Source organism: Mchenga conophoros, linkage group LG20, assembly GCF_057382185.1.
Source record: "Mchenga conophoros isolate Kocher_MC1m ecotype Shallow Benthic linkage group LG20, M_conophoros_male_GT1.1, whole genome shotgun sequence".
Taxonomy (NCBI): domain Eukaryota; kingdom Metazoa; phylum Chordata; class Actinopteri; order Cichliformes; family Cichlidae; genus Mchenga; species Mchenga conophoros.
In genome coordinates, this window is record NC_140545.1 from 11,153,222 (window position 1) to 11,169,198 (window position 15,977).

Here is a 15,977-nt window from a genome sequence, read left to right on the forward strand (position 1 = left end):
TCAACTGTAATGGCTAGTAAATAATATATACTGAAGCATATAGTAGCAGTATGAAACATGAGTTAATATGAAACAAAGCATTAGACGGTTGGCCAAACAATGAAAAGGCAAACTGTGCACAGCTTTAACTCAAGCATGTTTCCACAGATCAGAGCAAATTTATCTTGTAGTGGCGTAGAAAATTATTCATGCTTTTCTACCTGAAAACCTGCGTAACTCAGCTTCAAGCTGTTCAGCCAGACTTCTGAAGAAAACCAGTTGTAACTTCCTGCTTACCAGTTTCTTTTAAAAGGCTACTCATGACCTATAAGGCTTTCCATGGCCCGATGCCAGAGTATAGTAATGAACTCTTAATTCCTTACTATCCAAAAAAAAGCCTCTTAGATCTGCTGGGCTAGTTCTGCTAGCCGTTCCAGAGTCCACATTAAGGTCAAAGGGTGACACAGTGTTTGTTGTACTGGCACCTCCACTTTAATGCAGTCTTCCAGTTAGTACTCAATCTGCCGAAAGAGTTTCTGCTTTGAAGTCCTATCTTAAGACAGTTTTTAAACACACTTGCCTTCTTGTTTGGCAACAAGTTTTCTGTTTCCACAATACACCCATAATTTTTAGTTTCTTTTTTTATTTATTATTCTGCCTTTTGGATGTTTTGTAAAGTTATTTTATATGCTTAATTGTGTACTTGCATATTGCTCGTGTTTTTTCTTTTATTTCACTGATGGTTGTTTCTTACCGTTATGCTGCCTATGGACAGCACTTTGTGTTTGCAGCTTAGAAAAGTGCTGTACAAATGAAGGAGCTGGCTGTTCCCTCATTTCCCAAGAGGTCGCCACAGCGGATGGATCTGCATGTTAGCACAGATTTTCTGCCAGATGCCCTTTCCAACACAACCCTCCCATCTCTCCGGGTTTGGGACCGGTGCTAGTAATACACTAACTCATGCCTTCCCAAGACTGGGTTTGTGTCTCCTCATAGTCTCGAACGTGGAATCTTTCAAGTGTAAATACATTTTCTTCATTTTGAAAGTCTGCCACCAATTTAACATGATCCAACCTATCAGTATCAACAGTAAAATCTAGCTGCCAACATTGCATTTTCTTGATTCCACAACAGCCATCATGGGCAAACGAGGGGAAAAACAAAAATGTCAGCAGTCACCTTGTATAGAAAAGCTGTTTCCCCATCTCAAGTCTCTTATAATAGATTAATTTCTCGATAGTATGTGAAATGCCTCAAAAATAACCATAAGAAGAAACTGGAGAGGATCATCCATGAGCAAATCTAACACTTTGCATACAATAAACCCATTTGTTTTTATAGCCCTTAGTACAGCCTGCCTGCTGCAGTACTTAAATCTTCCCGTCTCAAGCCAGAGAAATCATTCAGGAGGATCTACAAATCATTACTAGTCCACAGATGTACATGTGATCCATATTATCCAGCCCAAGGGTTTTTTTTTGTGACATGTCTGCCTCAGTATTAATTCATGGAAAGCAGGCAATCCTGTCCCCATCAAACAGATTAGACTATAAAAGTCGCAAAGATCGTTACAGACAAATACTGTCAGTAAACTAACAACACACGTGTACAATTCACGTACACATTATTAAATCCACTTAGTAATCACAGCTGGCAAAACTTAACCTTTTGTTAGTTCTTTTTTTTCCTTCAAAGTTTAGACACAGCATTTTGATGAGCAGTTTCCTTACTGGTATCTCTCTATGTTTTAACCCAAACTCCCATTTGCTGTCGTCTTATATCGTTACCTTTTCCACTTCTGTCAGGATGGCACATTGTGATCTTTGCACGGTACCAACTCTGAGGGAGTATAGCAACAATTTCCTATATGTGTGAAGCCAATTTGTCTTATTGTGGACTGAACAACACCCAGATCTTTAGAAACATATTTAGCCTTTTTCAGCTTTGTGAATCTTTTCTACAATCCTATGAGAGTGTTTCACAAGAACTGCACACCTTCCATGCCTGTATTTATAGGAAAGGACACCTCTAGCACAACTGGCACTTCCAATCTTATTAATTAGATTACCTGACTCCATGTAGCTTTTAGAGAAACTCTTAAAACAAAAGTTCACTTATTCTTCCTCAGTCTGAACTGCCAGTTATTACCAAGTGTGTGCAATAAAGAGATAGCTGCCTCCACCAGTGTGTGAATGTGAGAGTGAATGAATAGTGGAATTGTAAAGCGCTTTGGGTGCCTTGAAAAGCGCTATATAAATCCAATCCATTATTATTATTATTATAATAAGGATTTGCTTTCTCGGAAACAAATGGGGAAAAAATTTGTAGTTCTAAAAACAAAATGAAAATGTGAATTACTATAACAGCCTGGAAACAGTGAGGTCCAGGCTTAGGAGCGTTATTTAACTGTAGCAGGTCACGAAATTTGATATAATTTCCAATTTCTTTTAAACATTTAAGCATTTCCAGGCGGGTTAGAGCAGTAAAATCGGTCTTATATCTCAGAGAAAACTCACATTTAAAACACAAGCCTATAATAGTTTCTTTGTATATAGTTGGAAAGGCGAGGCTTCAAGTAATAACGGGGTCTGTGGTACGGGGGGGAAAAAAGTTTAGGCGCCCTGCTCTCGAGCTGGCTGTCTCTCTATCGCTGACCGCTCGTGCAGTGATAATCTGAGAAGGCTCGCGCAGGCTCGCGCGGGCTGTGAAATATTACAGTGGGATTAGTGACAGTTTAAAAAGCAAACTCCAGCTCACCTGCGAGATGTCATAGCAGTCTCTGAAAGCTGTCAAGTGCCCTCAAACGTTCCCCTTCTGGCTCCGCGGAGTTGTTGTGAACACTGAGAGGATGTGTTGAACCTGCGTGCTGGGCTACACATAACTACCGACACGCCTTCCGGTTTTTACCTTCAAAACAAAGGCCTCATTTAAGGGACGGGGGCGTAAAAGGGAAACCCGGAGCGGATTCATTTTTATGTCAGGCTCTTGAACGTATATTACTTTTGAATTGCAATTTTATTTCGCCTTAAAAAACTGAGATTTCAAGCTTCCACTTCTCTTGTTAAAAAAAAATCAAATGATTTATTTATTTTATTATTTCTACAAACTAATTTCGACACTGGTTTGTAGGTGTTTCTTTTGGGGGAGTAGATGTAGAAACCTGTGTAAATGTGGTGCACACCAAACGTCATATCTGACAAACTTCAAGATATTTTAGCTCCAGATTACTGTCTGGAGCTTATAACCAAAAGTAGATCGTTAAGCCCTCACTTCTGAAAAAACACAACAAAAACACCTAAAAACTGCACACCTGTGGCTACTTAACTTAAAACAAGTGGCGTGTTTGCTGCTGTCAGCTGTCATTTCTGTCGCCATAGCTGCTTGTGCTAACTGTTAATGTTTAATATAATTATCAGTAGGAGGATAGTGAAGCTGTAAAGTAACAATATAAAACAGATTTTTTAAACAACTTATTAGTAATCAACCTCTTTTGTCTGCACAATTGTAAAGCTCAACTACTGTCTTTACAGATAAAGCTTATCTATTTGTTTAGCATTAACATACAGATATACACACATACATAAAGAATGGTAGTGCTGGTGGTGCAGGAGTGGAGTAAGCACTGAGGCAGAGCAGCATTGACGTCACCAGCCTGTGGTTATCAGTGGAGGTTAATCTACTAAGGATGGATGGGCTTATGCAATTGTCTGTGAGCTCACAGGCTTCGCATGTATGGATTTGCATTTCCACTGTTTGACCCAGTGTTCTGCTGCATCCTGCAGACAAACAGAGATGATAGAGTGGGAATTTCTGCTCTCTCTGGAATTTCTAGTAGACGTCTCTCTCTCTTTATCAGGTGCTGTGTGCTTCAGGCTGTATGAATGGGTTTGAACGCAGTTTATTGTTTAGGTGCGGTGATCAGCTAAAAATTATCCCGCCGCATTATGGGGAGGACATTACCTAATGATCGATACCTTGGTGGAAATTCATGAAGACGCTGAGAAATAACTTGTTTTAGTGTTAAAATTGAGCGAGAGAGACTTGAAAAACAAAGTCATTAGCATTTATTGGCTGGGATGCCCTTTGTATATTTTGTGCTGCACCTCCAGGTGCATATTTTAGTAGACAAGTGGTAGAAATTGACTTTGGCTTCTGCATGTGTTGGCGAACACGATCAGTCAGGCTTAAGAGTTTGTGTGTGATTTGTGTTGGGAGGTATTACAAATAGCTGCACTCATTCAGTTTTTATCACCCTGCAGACCCAGTGTCCTGTTGAATCTAGAGGGGGGTGTAAATGGACCTGAGAATACAAAGCCCAGTTTCCCTCGGGGCCTGGAAACCAGGATGTCCCCTCTACCCTGAGGCGGCTGCTTCTATATGCTAATGACCTTTGACCCCCATTTTTGCCTTGAGACTTGCAAATCTGCCTGCACAAAGATTGGAAGAAGTCTGGAAAGGCAAACAAAGAGGTCTTACACTGAGAGTGATGCAACTGGACAGCTGGAGCCCAGTCAGAGATAAAGAACTTTTATTACCATGTAGACATTTAAAAAAAACAACAACAGAAAAACACAAACAAAACTGTAACCTTGGTGGTGGGAAGCCTTTTACACAGAGGGAAGAAGTGTTCGACCATGTCCCAAAACACAAATTTAGTCAGGATTTTTCAAAGAACAGCCTCTTCCATCATGCCATGGTGTTTGGCTTAGGTATGATCTGATGAAATGCGTTCCACTCTGACCTTTGAACAAACTGCACTCCCCAACATGTGCTTAAAAAAAATCTGAAAATCCTCTGTCTACCTCCAAAGCTCTTGCTAAACTCAGCTCTTCTCAGAGCCACTCGGTTTCTCAACACATTCATCAAAATGAGCTTCCTCCATCTCCTAGTTTCAGTGAATCCCGTCTCCCTGGAAAGGTTTGAGCTGAAACTGTCCACGCCCCGCTCTCTCCTCCGTGAGCCACCCGGGATCATCATTTAATTCCTTGTGTACATGTTCTGTTTTGTTTTGATTTAATTCCTGGAAAGAAAGAAAAACCCTTTAATCAAACTACTTGCAGTTATTAACTCGAAAATGATCTTTCCCTCAGTAGGATCCCTCACTGGGCAAAACTATTTCATCCACAGCATTTCATATAGTTTTAATTAACACAAGATGCGGTGTCTTTCTCTGTCATTAGCGAGGAATAAATTAAACTCATTAAATCTCGAGCTTAATGAAAATGCTCGAGACAGATTTGGGATGCGCTGAATGATGTATGAAGCTGTGCAGCAGCTACTTTTTGTTCTTTTTGAATCTGGGACTTTCAATTAGCAGCAGGCCACCGCAGACTGCTGTTTGATGAGTTGAATTATAAGAAGTAAATATCACTCTAGCCAAAAAATGTTGTTTATAGGCGTGTTTACGAGCGTGTTTTTTGCTTTAATTGCTCTTAAAAACTGCTTGGCTTTGGATATTTTGAATGTGAGCAGAAGCCTCTTGTTAGCACAGAGCTGTGATTACCTCAGTTTGTGGTGGAAGACTAATGATCCTGATATTCAAGGTTTCCACTAAACTGCACTTAAAATATTTTAAAACTGACCTGTATATGGAAATACCACAAGCAGCCTGAACCACTGATAAAGGCAGGACGGATCCATGCTTTCATGTTGTTTACACTAAATTCTGACCCCAGTCATCCAACCAGCCAACATTTTTCCAATCTTCAAATGTCCAATGTTTTAGAGCCCATTTGAATTGTATCCTCAGTTTCCTGTTCTTAGCTGACTGGAGCGACACACGCTCTGGTCCATCTGGTCCCACGTGCTGTGTTCAGAGATGGTCTGGTTGTAAAGACTGGTTATCTGAGTTACTGTTGCTTTCCTGTCAGTTCAAAACAGTCTTGTCCCCTGTCCTCTGACCACTGGCATCAAGACGGCATTTTTGCTCATAGAAATGCTGCTCAGTAGATATTTTACTTTTTTGGACAATTCTCCGTAAACCCCAGAGATGGTCATGTGGGGAAGACCCAGTAAATCAGCAGACAGCCTGGTCTTAGTATTGTAGTCATGGAACAACAGTGCTGCATTCAAAGTCACTTAAATAGCCTTTTTCCCTCATTTTGATGCTCAGTTTGAACTCCAGCAGCAGCATGTCTACATACCACAATACACACCCCTCGTCCAAAGGCAGCCTGTCACAACGCGCTCCATCCAGAGATGGACCCCAGAAAAGGAGGATGCTCTGAGAGACTGTTATGACACCACAGACTGGGATGTGCTCCTGAGCCCACATGGTGAGGACATAGAGGGGGCGACACACTGTCTTACAGACTACCTCAACTTTTGTGTGGACACGGTCGCCCCTGCTAAGACGGTACGGTGTTATCCTAATAACAAACCGTGGGTAACACAGGAAGTCAAAGCTGTCCTCAACATGAAGAAGAAGGCTTTCAGGAGCAAAGTGAAGGAGGAGATGAAAGCAGCACAGCGGGAGGTGAAACGCTGCCTGAGGGAAGCAAAGGACACCTACAGGAGGAAGGTGGAGCAGAAGTTGGAGAGGAACAATATGAGGGAGGTCTGGAATGGTGTGAAAACCATCACAGGCCACAACACCAAGAAAAGCACAGTGGGGGGGACTGTGGAGAAGGCAAACGAACTCAACAACTTCTTCAACAGGTTTGACCAGCCCACAACCCCCTCACCCTCACCTTCACTACAGAGTCCTCTCCCCACTCTCCTGCCTCCCTCGCTTCCCCCCCTTCCTGACACCATGACACCCCCCTCCTCCAATCCCTCTCTCAGCAGCAAGACATCTCCCCCCCTCCCCTCCTCCCAAACACCTCCCAGTGTCACAGTGGATCAGGTCAGGAGGCAACTGAGGAAGCTTCGCCCCAGAAAGGCAGCAGGCCCAGACAAGGTGTGTCCTAGGATGCTTAAGGCGTGTGCTGCTGAACTTGGGGAGCCGCTACAACGAGTCTTCAACCTCAGTCTGCGACTGGGGAGAGTGCCCGCCCTATGGAAGACATCCTGCATCGTCCCGGTCCCCAAAAAGAACCGGCCCAATGAGCTGAATGACTTCCGACCGGTGGCACTGACGTCACATCTTATGAAGACTCTAGAGCGGCTCTTCCTCAACCTCCTCCGACCACAGGTACAACATGCCCAGGACCCACTACAGTTTGCATACAAGGCGGGTGTCGGAGTGGAGGATGCCATCCTGTACCTCCTACACAGAGCCCACTCACACCTGGATGGGGGAAAAGGCACGGTCAGGATCCTGTTTCTTGACTTTTCCAGTGCCTTTAATACCATCCGGCCCTGTATGCTTCAGGAAAAACTGAACAGGATGGAGGTGGACCCCTGCCTGGTGGCCTGGATCTCCGACTACCTCACCGACAGACCACAGTACGTCAGGCTGAAGGACATCACGTCTGACACTGTGGTCAGCAGCACAGGAGCACCACAGGGAACTGTGCTGTCCCCTCTTCTCTTCACCCTGTACACCTCTGACTTCTGCTACAACTCTGAATTATGCCATATTCAGAAGTTTGCAGATGACACGGCCATCATGGGGTGTATCTGGGATGATCAGGAAGAGGAGTACAGAAGTCTGGTGAGGAACTTTGTCGCATGGAGTCACACAAACCACCTGCAACTCAACACCTCAAAGACTAAGGAACTGGTTGTGGACTTCAGGAGGTCCAGAGAAGGTCCACTGCCGGTTCAGATAGAGGGGGAGGAGGTGGAGGTGGTCAACAAGTACAAGTACCTCGGGCTGTGGGTGGACAATAAACTGGACTGGTCATGCAACACAGAGCACCTGTATAAAAAAGCCCAAAGCCGACTGTACTTCCTCAGGAGGCTGAGGTCTTTTAACATCTGCAGGAAGCTCCTGAGGATGTTTTACCAGTCGGTGGTTGCTGGAGTACTTTTCTATGCTGTGGTGTGCTGGGGGAGCAGCACAGCAAAGAGGGACTCATCCAGGCTGGAGAAACTGATCAGGAAGGCTAGCTCTGTGGTCGGCATGAAGCTGGACACTCTGGTGACAGTGGCAGAGAAAAGGACATTAAAGAAACTGCTGGACATTATGAACAATGCTGGGCATCCTCTGCACACGGCCATAAACAATCAGAAGAGTCTGTTCAGTGACAGGTTGCTTCTCCCCAAGACAAGAACTAACAGACTTAAAAACTCCTTTGTCCCACACGCCATCAGACTGTTTAACTCCTCTCTGGAGGGGAGAGGGAGGGGAAACAGGAGGACAAAGGAGGGGGGAACAACTAAGCTGTAGTGCCTCTTCACCTCACTGTACAATACCTTGTGCAATACTTTTGTAAATAGTCAACGGTGCAATAGACTCAATACTTGAAATGTGCAATTCACTTGTATTTTTATTTTTTATTCCTATTTATTCTATTTATCCCCTTTGTATATTTTATTTATATTTGTCTCTGTATTTATATATGTGTGTGTGTGTGTGTGTGTGTGTGTGTGTGTATATATGTATATATAACAATTCTGTAACTGTAACTTCGGTCGTTGCTGTGCTTTTTTTGGAAGTCGAATTTCCCAGAGGAACCCACCCGAGGGATTAATAAAGTTCTATCTTATCTTATCTTATCTTATCTTACCTAAATGCAGTGGGTTTTGGCCACGTGACTGGATGATTAGATATTTGTGTTAGCATTCAGTTGAATAGCAAAACGCCCATTCCCGTTAGGTAAAACGATAATGAGTTGGTTGTTGCTGAGGGCACTTGTTCATGTAACACCAGTTCTTAGAATACTCAAGTCCCCCTGTATATATATTTAAAAAATCCTAGTTGTTCACATAAATCAGCAGTGCATCATCTCGTCACGTGAAAATATGTGAGCTTTAAAGCAAAGTCTGCAGTGACCAACTTAGCTGCAGGCTACACTAACCTTTGCTAAGGAGCACTGCTTGTTGCACAAATCTCTTTAGTGATGACAACTTTGATTTAGTTTTTTCAGACAGGAAATGGTGTCAGTTGGTTTGAGTTGGGGTGACCTCTTACACAGCTACATGACAAGGTGTTTATTACAAGCTCCTTCATACACGCACTCTTCCTTTTCTGCCATCAGTTTGAAGTAATCCAACAATTTTGTCCACTGCTACCTGGGTGAAACAATTTAACAATTCAAGCTGTTGATGCTGGAATAATGAAATAACTAGCCCAAAGTTCTGATCCGTACTTAATTGGGAATCTCTGGAAGATTAGCAACTCTATTCTGTTGAAAAGAACAAAATCGAACCAGGGAAATGTGAGATGTTGGTAAGGCCCCACGAGCACAGATGTGCTAAAATCATTCCAAGAAAATGACCTGTATACTTCCTAATGGTTGAAAGTTGTAACCATTAATATTTCAGTTTCCAAGCTGCTTTTTTCCTGCTAAAATAGCAAACTATTGTCTAATTTAGATCACTGTACTTTCTGGAATGAATCATTCAAATGTTGCCAAAAGAGTGCTATAGCCACAACTGGGCCTAGTATTCCCCTAATGTTTGAGCTATGAAAGTCACCAATGAGCAAAAAATAAAATAAATCAAGTAAACATGAATAATTCTCTAACTTTGATCTCTACTCTATTATCTCATATTAGAACTGAATTATGCAGGGTGGCAGGAAAACGTAAGTGCTGTAAGTTCTGACCTGTAATCAGTAATCAAAATAAATATTAAGCTTTGATGTGGCACAAATGAGGACAAAATGAAGATGACAGACAAGATGAGACTCCATTTGGTTGACGGTTTATTTCATGGTGGTAGGAACACAAGACAAAGGTCATAAAGTTAGTAATGTTCAGGTCATGCCACTCTTATCGGTGCACTGCCCTTTGACGAGGTTTGCGCAGTCAGACAGTAGTTTACAGAGGCCAGACATGGAGGGTAATCCACATGTAGACATAAATAAGGAACAGAAAATAGATTCAAAAATCAGTAAATAGAAGATTTTTTTTGTAAAAAGCCAGATGGGATATTTGCGTAAGCCCTCTGGGATATTTTTTTCATATGAGTATGAGCATTATTACTAATATAGTCATTATTATTATTATTATTTTGTATTACTCATTTACATTATCAGAATGAGGCTAATACACTGGCTAAAGTAACAAAACAGTTACATGGATAACGTCTTCGTCACCTGCTCGCAGTTCAAGATGACTGGTTTTTAAGGCAATTCATAGTTTCCATCCAAACCATACATGGACTGCAATTGTCTTTTGTGTGTGTGTGTGTGTTCTCGAGTCCAAGTGGTTCCACCTGAAGTGGTCAAACTCCAAGAAGAGTGTAATAAAATAAGACCAGTTTAAGCTTTGAGAGAGTGACTGCTGGAATTTTAAAAGCATCTTGGAACACTAGAAGAGGGATTCCTGCCCTGGTGCGGACGCACACAATCAGCTTCAGTGCTATTCCTCCCCCATTTACAGAAGTATAGAGCATCGTGTGGGTGAACAGACAAAAGTCAGACATGGCTCCAGTGTATAGTACTAAAAACATAAACCTCCACAGATCACACGTTGTTGCTAAATTTACACTTAAAAATTGCAGGGCTGTACAAAAACAGGTTGCTTGATGACTTTTAAGGAGGGAAAGATAATTAGGAACCTAAGAGAAAAGGAAACGAACAAACGAAAAAGTACAAGACCATTTGATACTCAACCACGAACAGGCATGATTTAGTCTCAGAATATTGCCAAGGTTCTCATATCAAAACAAGTTTCTTTCAGTCATTCATCGAAGCTTATTGTGGTTCAGCAAAGACGACTCCACGTTGCAACAGTTCACTGAATTGTACAGGATTCGCACTAGTTAAACAAACCCATGCGTTACTAGGTTAGATCGCAAGTACTGAAGGATTATGTATGTTTTCCCAGTTTTTTGCGGCTGCTATGGCTTCAAAGGGTCACAATAGCGTCAAAGTCTCTCTCTTTTTCTCTCTCTTTCTTTCACTCAACAGCCGAAAGAAGAAAAAAAAAGATTCATACAGGAATGTTCCTAGGTGAAATACAAAAACATGAATTTAAGTCTCAGGTAGAGTTTTTTTTTTCTCTTTTTTTGTGAAGATTTTTTTCTCTTTGTGTTGACTGACTGCTGTTTGACAGGACATTCCCAAGAGAAGTGGCTCTCGTGATAAGATCTCCCTTTGCCTCCTTTCTGTCTGTCCTTTTCTTCAGTCTTTGCTTTCAGCACCTCCTTAAGGTCAGATATGGTAATAACTCTTCCCTTAGACGCCATTAAAGGCCCTGCAAAAACTAACTGCTCCCGAGAATAATACAGAAATATATATCTATCACAAACAAAACAAAAAACAAAAAAATGAGGAATGACCAGACTTTAAAGATGTCTGTGAAGCCTGTACTTTCTGAAATCACTGAGAAGTGAAAATAAAAGAAGAAAAAGGAACCTCGATTCGTTTAAAACAAGAACAAAAAACGCCCCCCTCCCCCGACTCCCAGTTATTCAAAATAGATTCTTTTTCTTGGACTCAAACAAACAAACAAAAAAAACCCCCAGATTTTTCAAACCAACACTGCAGAAGTGCATGCATTTATAGTGGTCATCATTAGTTCATCTGCTGATTGTAGAACAGAACGCACAATAGTACAGGAGAAGCACAATTTCTCCAACGAGAACCCATCTTACATATTCACAGTCTCAGGTATTATTTATATACTCTATATTTATAACATCTATCCATGTCTGTGATTCATGTCTTGACTTATGACTAATAATATGCAAGTCATTGTTGCACGCAGCGCTCTCTCTCCGTCACATCGGGTTGCGGTGTTAGTGAGTCATATTTCAAAACTAAAGGCTTGGATGGGATTCAGATCGAGTGGAGAGATTTTTCTTTTCTTTTTTTTCCCTCTTTTCAGGGTGCTGTGAGATGGGGTTGATCGAGTGCTTATGACTGTGTACTTTCTCACTGTAGCAGCTTGACTGATTTCTGAAAAGTCCCATTAGGAAAATACAGTGGACTGAATACCAGGGCTGAATACAGAGTTTCTTGACTGTAGTCGGCAGCTGGCTGCAGCATCGAAGAAACGCACGCACCGGCTACAGCATCCATCTCTCGTGAGGGAATGTGTGTCTATCAAAGATGTATAGGCCATGCTTGGGGAATGTGGAACGGCAGATATGGCACCGAGACAAGGCAGTAACCGGAGATCATCAGCAGGGTCCACCGTGTTCAAGTAAAGGATGAGAATAAAAAATGATAAAAAACAAAAAACTGGTAGGGCTGTTTTTTTTTTTAAAGATTCTTTAAAAACATCAAATGTGACATGGATTTAATATCTGTGGTTTTCACCGAGGTGCCTTCTTTTTGGAAAAAAAAAAAGAAGGGCCTTGAAAGAAAAGGAATTTTTTACTGTGAACGGAGGTGCGGATAGGAGCAAAATATATAAAACAAAAATGAAAACAACATATTCATTTTCTTTCCATATAAAAAGCGATGAGAAGTATACAAAAATAGAAAATAATTACAGCAGGAGACATGGGCGCTATAGAGGGTGCGGGTGGGAGGGTTTCTTTTTCTTTTTCATTGCTTGCGATATTTCTGTCTTTGCTGGAGTTATTTGGCGGCGGAACAGTGTAATATTCTGGGGCTGTTTAAGGCGTCCTCCACCAGGTGGAGATCCACCCCGTCCACCACCACGTCCTTGATGCAGCCAACGAAACCCGTGCTGTAGGCCTTAGGCAACCGGCGGGCAACCGGCAGCTCCTCCAGACCACCTGAGGAGGGACAGGAGACGAGGTTACTTTGACTGTGAGTCACTGAAAAGGTTATTTCAGTCAAATCAGCCAGCAGTTCCTTTTTAACTTTAAACTTTTCTTTTTTTCACCTGCAGAAAAATACTTTGCACAACTAGTCAACTAATCTTAAAAGTCAGTGTAGTGCCCCTTTAAAGATCAAACAGCGGGATAAGGGTTCGGCTTTTGCAACGAATTAAACTGGAAATATCCATCAAATAGCCAACCTTTGAAATATTTTGGTACAAACTACAAAAGCAGCTACATGGTTTTGTCAGGTTGTATTACAGCCTTTGATATTTTTCACTATGACACCAGCTGATGGACATGACAGGATGACAGTGTATTTGTCAGACTGCCGTGATCAAAGTGAGATGGAGCCTAGCACGGCAGTCACACAGAACTGAAGTCAGACAGAGAAGAGAGAATGTTCTTTTAATTTGACACGGTGTATAAAGTACTAAAAAAAAAAAAACACTACAAAAGAAAGGTGGTGACGGAGTATAAAATGATGAATGCTTAACATCCTCATTATTTTTAATTTGTTTCCATCTTTGGTGCCAAGTGCTCACTGCCGTGCTGTAAACTCCCCGGGTATCACATGTCCATCACTTAGTCTTCTCAGCCCTCTGGCAGCCTTTGTGTATATAGAAGTCTGATTTCTTATACGTGCTGCTCTTTGCTGCTCATAGCTGAGTTGGCCCTGAGGTACAAAACACAACAGCATCCTGAAAGCAAAAGAAAACTAAAAACAAAACATTTCAGAAATGGTCACTTTTTTTTTTTTTATGTTGTTGTGTTTTTCGAACTCTGGGCCACCACTTGTATACAGCTGCTAACTACCCACTTCTTCTCGTACTTATTTCAAAGAAACCAAAAGCAGAAAATCATTCTTTTCCTCTGTGGCTCAAAACCCCCCCACAGAAACGGAGCTGATGGTTTGCAGCAAGTTTGCAGATGTTAAAGGTAGAATCTGATCTATTGAACATTGTGGACTATGCTTAAAAGCTGAGTCTGTGCCAGGAAACCAACCAGTTTAAATAAACTCTACTAATTCTGCCAAAAAGAGAATTATGCTGGAAGCCTGTTGATGGCTACAAAAAGTGTCTGATCTATGGGCAACTTCCTAAGCCAATTATTAGTGGGGGTGTATATGTTTAGCCTTTATTTAAATATTTGTGATCCTGTGTGGTTTAAGAAAATACCAAATAATTTCAAACTTGTGCACCAAATTCTTGTTTTCTAAAGTCATTAAAGATGTATGGTGTAGAATTATCTCACCCTGGAAAAAGAACAGTTCTAAGAAATAATGAAAACACCCCAAACTACCATGATATTCATGCCCATGATAAATGCTATATAAACTTATGACCACAACCAGTGTTGGGAAGATTACTTTTAAAATGTATTCCACTACAGATTACAGAATACATCCCCAAAATGTATTTTGTAACGTATTCTGAATACTTTGGATTACTTAATATATCATCATGCTTTTTACAACTACATGAATGTACTATTGCTGTGTGATCTATTACTATTACTGAAGGCAACTCGCCATAACAATACCAAATAGATTTAAAATCTTAATATAAAATGAGTAACAGTAGGGTGGACATTAGGTAAAGCTGCACTTTTTGCCGCGATCTCGTATGGAAAACTATTCCGCGCGTATATAAAACAGGTCCGCGGCTCCGAACCGTAGTAATGGGACCTCTGGCTAATACGTTAGGTTCCGTGTCGGGCTCGTAGCTGAAAACTAGCTTTACTTTGTTGTCTGGGTCAGCTTTGCTAAGGAGAGACGGAGAGAGGCGTTGAAAGGCTGCTTCAACGGAATTTACTGTTTCGAAGGAAAACACGATCACAGTGTACAGTCGAGTCTTAATAGCTTACATGTTAGTGTGCAGTACGCAAGATCGACAGCGCACAATGTGCTTTGAGGTAGCAGCCAAGAAAGGTGAAGTTTGTGTCTGTGAACACCCGTGTGTACACTTGTGTGCACACCTGTGTGGATCGGCACACTTGTATTCAAAAGGTTTCTCCATGTAACGATCTGCTAGGGAGTGTGGGGAGCCATAGCCCCGTCCCCCAGGGCATGAAGCAGGTGGAGGAGATCCAGGCCCCAGAATACGAGGACCCAAGGAGGGCAACCGTGCCACCCTCCTGGGAAGATCTGAGGAGAGCTCCAAACGAGAGGTCACCCAGCAGCCATGGAGCAGAGGCCAGAGGGGGTTGTAGTGACGTGCCTGCAGGCTCTGCCGGCAGCCAGCTGTGCCAGAAAGGACCGGGCCTCAGGCCCAGAGGCCGGTACATGGGGTGCCCGGTACATACATGAGCGCCCAGCCCCAGACACCAAGAACCACCAACACACCAACATCTGAGGGCATCGGCCACTGGCAGGGAGTGTGGTGAGGGGAGATAGGCCTCCATACCTCGGAGAGCCTGAGATGTTCCCAGAGAGGTGGAGTCTACGACCCAAGATGACATAAAGACACAGACGAACAGGCGCACACAGACACAAACATGCATTCCCACCTCCATATACACAAACAAATACTCGGCACTCACCCGACATGGAGACAGACACAAATAGACACTGTACACACATTCACACTCCCCAAACATACTCTATATGCCAGGTTCAGGTACCCCTGCCCCCAGAGGGGCAAACCGTACCCGGACCCAGGAGAAGCTTCTCGGATGAGAGGTGAAACGTCTTCAAACAACTTAAAGAAGTCCAGACGCTTTTCTTTCCAAGCTCCTTAGACTTCCTTCCTTGGACCACTTTTAATAGACACTGACCACTGCAACGGGGAACACCTCACAAGGGCTGCAGATCTGGAGATGCTCTGAGCCAGTCGTCTAACCACCACAATTTCACCTTTAGCAAACTCTCTCAAATCATTACGGGTGTAATTCTTCCAGCTCTCCTAATTTTTGGGTGCCTGCTCAGGTTCCTCTTTTGATGGTGTTTTGAGCAAACATAAAGTAGTCATTAGTGTCTTTCTCACTAAGACAGTGTGAAACATCTTTATTGAGAATTATTTTGAATCTGTTCTTAGGGGGAGAGAGACCATAGCTTCATTTTCCATGCCTTACCTATTTAGCCCTCTTTTCTGTTTCCCTCTTTGGTATCTACAGGGTCAGAACTCTCCTGCATCCCTTTTCCTCTTTACTTGATGCCCGTGCGACTCATTTCACCCCCGCACCTCCATCTCTTCCATGTTTTGTGAGGCCGAGAG

At 42.4% G+C, this 15,977-nt stretch overlaps 2 protein-coding genes across 8 annotated transcripts in view; both read right to left on the minus strand.

Moving 5' to 3' along the window:
* Positions 1 to 2,868, minus strand: part of ptpn11b (protein tyrosine phosphatase non-receptor type 11b) — a 35,113-nt gene extending 32,245 nt beyond the window's left edge. For both annotated transcript variants that reach the window (XM_085259241.1, XM_085259240.1), the window contains exon 1: positions 2,737 to 2,868. In XM_085259241.1, the coding sequence (XP_085115367.1) occupies positions 2,737 to 2,750 (14 nt within the window). In that variant the 5' untranslated portion in view covers positions 2,751 to 2,868. The remainder of the gene's footprint in view (positions 1 to 2,736) is intronic.
* A 6,845-nt stretch (positions 2,869 to 9,713) lies between these two features.
* Positions 9,714 to 15,977, minus strand: part of agrn (agrin) — a 258,498-nt gene continuing 252,234 nt past the window's right edge. For all 6 annotated transcript variants that reach the window (XM_085261191.1, XM_085261192.1, XM_085261190.1 and 3 more), the window contains one exon: positions 9,714 to 12,717. In XM_085261191.1, coding sequence (XP_085117317.1) covers positions 12,557 to 12,717 — 161 coding nt within the window. In that variant the 3' untranslated portion in view covers positions 9,714 to 12,556. The remainder of the gene's footprint in view (positions 12,718 to 15,977) is intronic.